This window comes from Aegilops tauschii, chromosome 4 (genome assembly GCF_002575655.3).
Source record: "Aegilops tauschii subsp. strangulata cultivar AL8/78 chromosome 4, Aet v6.0, whole genome shotgun sequence".
NCBI lineage: Eukaryota > Viridiplantae > Streptophyta > Magnoliopsida > Poales > Poaceae > Aegilops > Aegilops tauschii.
Genome location: NC_053038.3, coordinates 482,039,131 through 482,050,738, shown reverse-complemented (window position 1 = coordinate 482,050,738; position 11,608 = coordinate 482,039,131). Strand labels below are relative to the sequence as shown.

Below are 11,608 nucleotides of genomic sequence, written 5' to 3'. Positions count from 1 at the left end.
TTAACAAGAGAAAAGGGCAAAACCAAACGGCGATGTATCACCCAACATCCTTTACAACCCATGTGAACATAATTAGATGGCCCATGGTGTACACCACGAAACAAAAACAATGTCCACATCACACCAGAAATCCAAGCCTAATTGTATAGTAGCCGCCTACGAACAAAATGTATGTATCAATGGCAACAATCCAAATCCCAATCAGTCAACAAAGACCAGGTCCAAACCGGAATTCCGGTATGTGACCCGGGTTGTAGATTAGATAAGAGCAGCTTCAAAGCCAAACACCTTGCCCTCGGTGCCACAAAGAAAGTAAAGCTAGTGATGTGCTCCTACTGAACATTTCCAAGAGTGGCCAAGCAGAGCAGAAATGGCTGATAACTTTGGATATCATATCATCATAACATCATCCATAACATGTCCTGAAGAAATTTTGCATATAAAGGCTTGGGTTTGCCACTACATATAGCATAAACTTGTTACAAAAGAATTTGGCCAAACATGAACAAGTCATATCCTTTGTCAAACACCAGCATGCTCCATATACACCAAGAAAATATTAAGGTAGGTAAGGTAGAACACGCTACAAAAAAGAATTTCAGATTGGATTTTGAAGGCGAAGCTAACACATTGTAATTGTATTGCTGCTTCGTCCCCTTTCCTCGCCGCCGCCGCCGCTGCCTCCCCAGATCTCCCTCCTAGGCCGGCCATATCTACACATCGGAAGCAGCTGCGGCGGCGGCAGATGTTGTTTCTTGGTCACGGGTCGCGGACGCGGGGGCTGGTGGCCGGCATGGCCACGCCGGGAGACGTCGGCGCCCGCGGCGAGTGGAGGCACCCGAACCCGAGCGGCGATGTGGGCACGAGGATCGGCGACGGCATTCCGCGGAGCCGGCGCATGTAGGCCGAGATGGGGGACTCCGCCGACATGCAGACCGAAGGGAGCGCCGGGAGAGGGGAGAGCGTCGGCTGGGCCGGCGACGGCAGGATGGCCGCCGGGCGGGGCGGGGCCAGCGGCGGCGGCCGGATGCGGTGGAGCCGCGACGGGATGGCGGACAGCGGAGGCGGAGGCGGAGGGGCCATGATGGGGCGCGGGGGCGGAGGGGCCATGACGGGCCGCGCCGGCGGCGGGGCCGCCGCGGCCTGGGGCGGCAGGAGGTGGGAGGGGGAGCCGGTGAGCTTCTGGACGACGTCGCGGAAGTCGGACTTGTCGATGTTGTAGACGGGGGGCTGGGGCGGCGGGTGGTCGGCCGGGGCGGGGGCGGACGAGGGGGGATGCGGCGGGGCGAGGAGCGGAGGGGACATGCGGGAAGGCAGCGACGGCGGAGGGGGGGACGGCGCTTTCATGGAGGAGGAAGCGGAGGAGGAGATGGAGGACTGCTTGGAGATCTTGTAGGAGGCTTTGTTGAGGGCTCGGAGGGCGGCGGTGGAGGAGGCCGCGGAAGGCGGCGGGTGGCTGGGGTTGTTGTCCATGACCGGAGGACGGCGGCGGCGGCAGGGGCGGAGACCGGGGGAGAGTGAGGTGGGGAGGAGTGGGAGATGGGGATTTGGGGGGCAGTGGGAAAGGGAGACGAGTGGGCGATGGCCGATGGGATCTTCTCTGTCTGCCTGCCTTCTGCCCAAGCCAAAGCAAAAGAGAGGCTGCCTGCCTCCGCGAGCAGACTGGCTGTGGCCTGTGCCTGGCTGATGATGAGCGAGCTGATTGGTGACTGGCTGCCCAGCAGTCCAGCGTTTCCACCCAACGCTTTGCTTCCTTTTATCTATTTTTGCTATTTTTGGATAAAACTAAAACTTCGATTACTCTCTTTCTTTCGGTGATATATAATATATGCAATGCTCATCTACAAAAACAAAATGCAGTGACCAAAGGCGCGTGAATGGCTCGGCGAGGAGACTTTTTAGGATTTGAACTGACCAGCAGAATCACATGATTTCTCGCTCGCTCTGCTCATTTAATTTGCCACGTAAGCGTTGTCGTTTTCTCGTTAATGAGCAAACTTTTCTGGTTACCCGAAAAGTCAAAGCAGTGGCGAAGAAAATCACTCGCACGTGCAACCCCTCTGCGCGCGGTCACGTCTAGATCATTAATCAACGCTCATGCCATTCCGGCATGGAGTCATTCTCGCTTGTCATCTAAACCATGCATTTGCTGAGTTAGGGTTTCTTCTTGAACATGGCATTGCGACACAAAAATCTCGAGGCACGATTCTGAGAATTCGTTTGTGTGCTAGCGTTTCCTCTGGAACATGCCATTGCGGCACAAAACCTTGAAAGCAAAATTTGGTGAATTCATTTGTGTGCTCTAGATTTAGACTCCAACATTTGCAATCTCCGGGAGAAAGTGAAGCTCAATATAAGTGGTGAGGTGACATTAGTGATAGGTCTAACTTTTCTTCTGACTTTTGCCTCGCACGATGTTGCTTTTCAATCTCAATCTACCACTCAATTCTTTTATTACCTTCTATGAGGAGGAGATCGAGCTAGCACCCATATTTTTGAGTATCTAAATTGACCAACAGAATCAATCCTTTCGCGCATTTGCGACTTAGGATCATTAGTTGTCACTCACGTCATTCCCGCATGTAGTACTCAATGCTCGCTTGCATGACATGGCCAATAGTCATTGAGGAACTAACCCATGCATTGATCAAATATGGTTTTCTTCTGATCATTGCATAGCGGCACAATACTTTCATAGAAAAAATATCAAAGAATTTGTTCGTGCACTCTAGATTTAGATGCCAAGATTTGAAATCTCACATAACAAGCTAAGCTCATTAGATGGTGCTAGTTCTAGAGCTAACGATTCTTCTTCCTCCTTTCTCACTCACGATGTTGCTTTTTTAATCTCAATTTGCTGCCAAATTATTTTGTAGATTCCAATGAAGAAAAGATGAGGTTGCTGACCATGGTGACATGTCACATACAACAGCATGGGGTTGACATGATCGTGGCATGTGGTTGTGAATGATCAAAGGTGTCAACTATAATGGAGTGAATAGATGACTATTATTTTTAAAATTTTCTTAGTTGATTTTTGAGAATGCAAATAAACAAGTTCCCTAGAAATACAACTAATAGACACACTCTATATGATAAGCAAATCTAGCAAGCTAAATTACTCTATGCACAAATAAAGTGTTATGATAGATATTAGCAACGTGGGCACAGAGACGATAATGTATCCCTAAGTTAACATCCTTTGAGGGACGATGGACTCCGTGGAGAGGTGTAGGCCAAACAAAGCACCTATCAACACAAAAGTCTCGCCTTCTTATTCCTTGATCCTTGGTAAAAAAAGTTCAAGCTCAACCACTAAGGGTAGGTCTTGAAGTGACCTCCAATATTCACAGACTATGGTGCTACCACAAATTAGAAGCTCAGCACCGACCGCCTAGGAGTCTCCGACCTCCAAGAGTAACGAGGTCAAGGGGGGCTCTTTTAGTCAAAGAGAGGGGGAGGAAAAAAATCAACAAATGAAGGCTTGGTAGAGCGGGGAATAGCAATGGGTTGGGTCCCAAAGTTAGCTCAAAGGGCTAACTCAACTTCGTGGGGAGAAGGGTATATTTAAGGTGTAGGATCAAAAGAATGTCTAGAGGGGGGATTAGACTACTTGACCAAATAATCTAACATTTTCCCAATTTTAGTTGTGGGCAGATGTAAGTGCATCTAGTGCCACCCCTAGTTGGTTTTGGAGTATTGACGACAAACCTGGTTGAGGGACTAATGTGTTTGTGAGAATTGCAGGATAACACAGGTAGTAGTCCCTCATTGATTCGGTTTACCTACCGGAGATGACCCCTAAAAATGTATGAAGACATTGAAGACAGTTGTGGTATGTGAAGATATTCACATTGAAGACTATGACAAGAGAAGACATCGAGTGAAGACTATGGAGCACGAAGACATAGTTGTTTCGTTGTTTCCTTTTCTTCTATGTTGAGTCGTAGGAACCACCGTACTGTTAAGTGGGGTCCTAGTGAACAAAGTCAGAGTGACTGAAGTGATGCTCAACCAAATCCTATGTCTTCGAGCGAAGACAATGAGAGCAAATCTTATCCAGAGCTGGATGAGTCAGCTTTACTTGTAGCCCAAGTCAAGCTGCCGCGTGTGTTTGAAATCTGACCGTTGGAACACGTGTCAGTTCCTTAGTGACCCAGGGTCATTTCGGACAAATCAGGTCGGGTTGCCTAATGGCTATAAATAGCCCACCCCCTACACCATAAATTGGTGGCTGCTCAGAGTTAGTGCACGGCTTTTGTCGTTTGAGAGCAACCCACCTCCAAAGCTTTTGAGAGAGAGAAATCTTGCGAGGACAAAGCCCAAACACCCAGAGCCAAAGAGTGTTAGGCATCTCTGAAGTCTTTCTGTCCGCGTGACCTGAAGACTTGTTACACTTGAGGACTGTGAATCCTCCAGCCAGTTAGGCGTCGCGTTCTGAGCATCCAAGAGTCATTGTGGATCGCCGGTGAACGAAGTCTGTGAAGGTTTGGAAGTCTACCTTGAAGACTTACCAGAGTGATTGGGCGAGGACTGGGTGTCCTTAGCTCAAGGGGAATAAGGTGAAGACATGGTCTTCTGAGTTAAATCTCAGCCTCCCTAACCAGACGTACAGTTGTCACAGCAACTGGAACTGGTCCAACAAATCCTTGTCTTCGCCAAGCGACTGGTTCTATCGTCTCCCTCTCTTTACTTACAGTTTGTCTTCGTGAAGTCATTGCCTGTTTGCACTACCTGTTTGACTTCACTGTGTGACTACTTTCGTTGTTTGGCTTCATACTATCTTCCATCCTGATCTTTACTACCTAGCTGCTATTAGTCTTCGTGCTTTCACTTCAATGAATACTTCACTATGGCTTGCTTAGTGTAGTCTGTTGGAAATATGCCCTAGAGGCAATAATAAATAGGTTATTATTATATTTCCTTGTTCATGATAATCGTTTATTATCCATGCTAGAATTGTATTGATAGGAAACTCAGATACATGTGTGGATACATAGACAACACAATGTCCCTAGTAAGCCTCTAGTTGACTAGCTCGTTGATCAATAGATGGTTACGGTTTCCTGACCATGGACATTGGATGTCGTTGATAACGGGATCACATCATTAGGAGAATGATGTGATGGACAAGACCCAATCCTAAGCCTAGCACAAGATCGTGTAGTTCGTTTGCTCAGAGCTTTTCTAATGTCAAGTATCATTTCCTTAGACCATGAGATTGTGCAACTCCCGGATACCGTAGGAATGCTTTGGGTGTACCAAACGTCACAACGTAACTGGGTGGCTATAAAGGTGCACTATAGGTATCTCCGAAAGTGTCTGTTGGGTTGGCACGAATCGAGACTGGGATTTGTCACTCCATGTAAACGGAGAGGTATCTCTGGGCCCACTCGGTAGGACATCATCATAATGTGCACGATGTGACCAAGGAGTTGATCACGGGATGATGTGAGTTACGGAATGAGTAAAGAGACTTGCTGGTAACGAGATTGAACAAGGTATCGGGATACCGACGATCGAATCTCGGGCAAGTAACATACCGATAGACAAAGGGAATTGCATACGGGATTGATTGAATCCCCGACATCGTGGTTCATCCGATGAGATCATCGTGGAACATGTGGGAACCAACATGGGTATCCAGATCCCGCTGTTGGTTATTGACCGGAGAACGTCTCGGTCATGTCTGCATGGTTCCCGAACCCGTAGGGTCTACACACTTAAGGTTCGATGATGCTAGGGTTATAGGGAAAGTATGTACGTGGTTACCGAATGTTGTTCGGAGTCCCGGATGAGATCCCGGACGTCACGAGGAGTTCCGGAATGGTCCGGAGGTAAAGATTTATATATGGGAAATCCTGTTTTGGTCACCGGAAAAGTTTCGGGCGATATCGGTAATGTACCGGGACCACCGGGAGGGTCCCGGGGGTCCACCAAGTGGGGCCACCAGCCCCAGAGGGCTGCGTGGGCCAAGTGTGGGAGGGGACCAGCCCCAGGTGGGCTGGTGCGCCCCCCCCCCCCCCCACAAGAGGCCCAGGGCGCAGGAAAGGGGGGAAGGGGGAAACCCTAGGCTCAGATGGGCCTAAGGCCCATCTAGTGGGCGCCCCCCTCTCCTCCCCTTGGCCGCCCCCCTAGATGGGATCTAGGGCTGGCCGCCACCCCTTGGGGTGGAACCCTAGAGGGGGCGCAGCCCTCCCTCTCCCCCTATATATAGTGGAGGCAAAGGGGCAGCCCAACACACGAAGTTCATCTTCCTCTTGGCGCAGCCCTATCCCTCTTCCTCCTCCTCTCCCGCGGTGCTTGGCGAAGCCCTGCGGGATTGCCACGCTCCTCCATCACCACCACGCCGTCGTGCTGCTGCTGGACGGAGTCTTCCCCAACCTCTCCCTCTCTCCTTGCTGGATCAAGGCGTGGGAGACGTCACCGGGCTGCATGTGTGTTGAACGCGGAGGCACCGTTCTTCGGTGCTTAGATCGGAATCAACCGCGATCTGAATCACTACGAGTACGACTCCCTCATCCGCGTTCTTGCAACGCTTCCGCATCGCGATCTACAAGGGTATGTAGATGCACTCCCCTTCCCCTCGTTGCTAGATTACTCCATAGATTGATCTTGGTGATGCGTAGAAAATTTTGAATTTCTGCTACGTTCCCCAACAGTGGCATCATGAGCTAGGTCTATGCGTAGTTTCTATGCACGAGTAGAACAAAAAGTAGTTGTGGGCGTAGATGTTGCCAATTCTTCTTGCCGCTACTAGTCTTATCTTGTTTCGGCGGCATTGTGGGATGAAGCGGCCCGGACCGACCTTACACGTACGCTTACGTGAGACAGGTTCCACCGACTGACATGCACTAGTTGCATAAGGTGGCTAGCGGGTGTCTGTCTCTCCCACTTTAGTCGGAACGGATTCGATGAAAAGGGTCCTTATGAAGGGTAAGTAGAAATTGGCATATCACGTTGTGGTTTTACGTAGGTTAGAAACGTTCTTGCTAGAAACCTATACAAGCCACGTAAAAACTTGCAACAACAATTAGAGGACGTCTAACTTGTTTTTGCAGCATGTGCTATGTGATGTGATATGGCCAGAAGATATGATGAATGATATATGTGATGTATGAGATTGATCATATTCTTGTAATAGGGATCACGACTTGCATGTCGATGAGTATGACAACCGGCAGGAGCCATAGGAGTTGTCTTTATTTTTTGCATGACCTGCGTGTCATTGAATAACGCCATGTAAATTACTTTACTTTATTGCTAAGCGCGTTAGCCATAGAAGTAGAAGTAATCGTTGGCGTGACAACTTCATAAAGACACAATGATGGAGATCATGGTGTCATGCCGGTGACGAAGATGATCATGGTGCCCCGAAGATGGAGATCAAAGGAGCAAAATGATATTGGCCATATCATGTCACTATTTGATTGCATGTGATGTTTATCATGTTTTGCATCTTATTTGCTTAGAACGACGGTAGTAAGTAAGATGATCCCTCACTAAAATTTCAAGAGACGTGTTCCCCCTAACTGTGCACCGTTGCGAAGGTTCGTTGTTTCGAAGCACCACGTGATGATCGGGTGTGATAGATTCTAACGTTCGAATACAACGGGTGTTGACGAGCCTAGCATGTACAGACATGGCATCGGAACACATGCGAAACACTTAGGTTGACTTGACGAGCCTAGCATGTACAGACATGGCCTCGGAACACAAGAGACCGAAAGGTCGAGCATGAGTCGTATAGAAGATACGATCAACATGGAGATGTTCACCGATGATGACTAGTCCGTCTCACGTGATGATCGGACACGGCCTAGTTTGACTCGGATCATGTATCACTTAGATGACTAGAGGGATGTCTATCTGAGTGGGAGTTCATTCAATAATCAGATGAACTTCATTATCATGAACATAGTCAAAAGGTCTTTACAAATTATGTCATACGCTTTAGTTCTACTGTTTAAGATATGTTCCTAGAGAAAATTTAGTTGAAAGTTGGTAGTAGCAATTATGCGGACTGGGTCCGTAAACTGAGGATTGTCCTCATTGCTGCACAGAAGGCTTATGTCCTTAATGCACCGCTCGGTGTGCTGAACCTCAGCATCGTATGTAGATGTTGCGGAACATCTGACATACACGTTTTGATAACTACATGATAGTTCAGTGCGTAATGCTAACGGTTTAGAATTGTGGCACCAAAGACGGTTTTGAAACGTCGCAGAACATATGAGATGTTCCGAAGACTGAAATTGGGATTTCAGACTAGTGCCCACGTCAAGAGGTATGAGACCTCTGACAAGTTTCTTAAGCCTGCATAATAAGGGAGAAAAGCTCAATCGTTGAGCATGTGCTCAGATTGTCTAAGCACTACAATCGCTTGAATCGAGTGGGAGTTAATCTCCCAGATGAGATAGTGATGGTTCTCCATAGTCACTGCCACCAAGCTAGTAGAGCTTCGTGATGAACTATAACATATCAGGGATAGTTATGATGATCCTTGAGCTATTCGCGATGTTTGACACCGCGAAAGTAGAAATAAAGAAGGAGCATCAATTGTTGATGGTTAGTAAAACCACTAGTTTCTAGAAGGGCAAGGGCAAAAGGGATACTTCATGAAACAACAAATCGTTTGCTGCTCTAGTGAAGAATCCCAAGGTTGAACCCAAACCCGAGACTAAGTGCTTCTGTAATGAGGGGAACGGTCACTGAAGCAGTACTACCCTAGATACTTGGTAGATGAGAAGGCGGGCAAGGTCGACAGAAGTATATTGGATATACGTTATATGAATGTGTACTTTACTAGTATTCCTAGCAGCACTAGGGTATTAGATACCGGTTCGGTTGCTAAGTGTTAGTAACTCGAAATAAAAGCTGCGGAATAAACGGATACTAGCTAAGGGTGAGATGAAGATATGTGTTGGAAGTGTTTCCAAGGTTGATGTGATCAAGCATCGCATGCTCCCTCTACCATCGAGATTTGGTGTTTGCGTTGAGCATGATTGGATTATGTTTATCGCAATACGGATATTCATTTAAGGAGAATAATGGTTACTCTGTTTATTTGAATAATACCTTCAATGGTCTTGCACCTAAAATGAATCTCGATCGTAGTGATACACATGTTCGTGCCAAAAGATATAAAATAGTAATGATAGTTCCACATACTTGTGGCACTGCCATTTGAGTCATATTGGTATAGAACGCATGAAGAAGCTCCATGTAGATGGATCTTTGGACTCACTCATTTTTGAAAAGATTGAGACATGCGAACCATGTCTGTTGGTATATATGCATGAAGAAACTCCATGCAGATGGATCGTTTGGACTCACTTGATTTTGAATCACTTGAGACATGCAAATCATACCACATGGGCAAGATGACTGAAAGTCCTCGTTTTCAGTAAGATGGAACAAGAGAGCAACTTATTGGAAGTAATACATTTTGATGTATGCAGTCCAATGAGTGCTGAGGCATGCAGTGGATATCGTTATGTTCTTACTTCACAGATGATTTGAGTAGATGCTGAGTGTATTTACTTGATGAAACACAAGTCTGAATTATTGAAAGGTTCAAGTAATTTCAGAGTGAAGTTGAAGATCGTCGTGACAAGAGGATAAAATGTCTGTGATATGATCATAGAGATGAGTATCTGAGTTACGAGTTTGGCACACAGTTAAGACATTGTGGAAGGTGTTTCACAATTAATACCGCCTGGAACACCATAGTGTGATGGTGTGTCCGAACATCATAACTGCACCCTATTGGATATGGTGCATACCATGATGTTTCTTATCGAATTACCACTATCGTTTATGGGTTAGGCATTAGAGATAACCGCATTCACTTTAAAAGGGGCACCACGCAATTCCGTTGAGACGACACCGTTTAGAGAAACCTAAGTTGTCGTTTCTTAAAAGTTTGGGGCTGCTTATGTGAAAAAGTTTCAGGCTGATAAGCTCGAACCCAAAGCGGATAAATGCATCTTCATAGAATACCCAAAACAGTTGGGTATACCTCCTATTTCAGATCTGGAAGCAAAAGTAATTGCTTCTAGAAACGAGTCCTTTCTCGAGGAAAGGTTTCTCTCGAAAGAATTGAGTGGGAGGATGGTGGAGACTTGATAAGGTTATTGAACCGTCACTTCAACTAGTGTGTAGCAGGGCACAGGAAGTTGTTCCTGTGGCACCTACACCAATTGAAGTGGAAGCTTATGATAGTGATCATGAAACTTCAGATCAAGTCACTACCAAACCTCGTAGGACGACGAGGATGCATGCTACTTCAGAGTGGTACGTGATCCTGTCTGAGATATCATGTTGTTAGACAATACTGAACCTACGAGCTATGGAGAAGCGATGGTGGGCCCATATTCCGACAAATGGTTAGAAGCCATGAAATCCGAGATAAATGGATCTTTAAGAAGAAGACGGACATGGACGGTAATGTTACCGTCTATGAAGCTCGACTTGTGGCAAAGAGTATTTCCACAAGTTCAAGGAGTTGACTACGATGAGATTTTCTCATCCGTAGCGATGCTTAAGTCCGTCGGAATCATGTCAGCATTAGCTGCATTTATGAAATCTGGCAGATGGATGTCAAAACAAGTTTCCTTACCAGTTTTCGTAAGGAAAGATTGTATGTGATACAATCAGAAAGGTTTTGTCGATCCTAAGGATGCTAAAAGGTATGCTAGCTCCAGTGATCCTTCTAAGGACTGGAGTAAGCACCTCGGAGTTGGAATGTACGCTTTGATGAGATGATCAAAGATTTTGGGTTTATACAAAGTTTATGAGAAACTTGTATTTCCAATAAAGTGAGTGGGAGCGCTACAACATTTCTGATAAGTATATGTGAATGACATATTGTTGATCCGAAATGATGTAAAATTTCTGGAAAGCATAAAGGGTTGTTTGAAAGGAGTTTTTCAAAGGAAGACCTGGATAAAAGTTGCTTACATGTTGGGCATCAAGATCTATAGAGATAGATCAAGACGCCCGATGATACTTTCATAGAACGCACACCTTGACATGATTTTGAAAGAGTCCAAATAGATCAGCAAAGAAGGAGTTCTTGGCTGTGTTACAAGGTGTGAGTATTGAGTAAGACTCAAGACCTAACCACAGCAGAAGAGAGAGAAAGGACGAAGGTCGTCCCATATGCTTTGGACGTAGGCTCTACAGTATGCTATGCTGTGTACCACACATGAAGTGTGACTTGCCATGAGTTGGTCAAGGGGTACAATAGTGATCCGGGAATGGATCACATGACAGCGGTCGAACTTATCCTTAGTATCTAGTGGACTAAGGAATTTTCTCGATTATGGAGGTGCAAAGGAGTTCGTCGTAAAGGGTTACGTCGATGCGAACTTTGACACTAATCCGGATGACTCTGAGTAGTAAACCGGATTCGTATAGTAGAGCAATTATTTGAAATGGCTCCAAGTAGCGTGTGGTAGCATCCACAAGATGACATAGAAATTTGTAAAGCACACACGGATCTGAAAGGTTCAGACCCGTTGACTAATAACCTCTCTCACAAGCATAACATGATCAAACCAGAACTCATTGAGTGTTAATCACATAGTGATGTGAACTAGATTGT

At 46.4% G+C, this 11,608-nt stretch overlaps 1 protein-coding gene across 1 annotated transcript; it reads right to left on the bottom strand.

The window, feature by feature from the left end:
• Positions 1-371: 371 nt before the first annotated feature.
• Positions 372-1,722, bottom strand: LOC109756020 (uncharacterized). Its single transcript, XM_020314891.4, has one exon. It carries the CDS (start codon positions 1,471-1,473, stop codon positions 760-762), a length of 714 nt encoding a protein of 237 aa, XP_020170480.1. The 5' UTR covers positions 1,474-1,722; the 3' UTR covers positions 372-759.
• Positions 1,723-11,608: the final 9,886 nt, after the last annotated feature.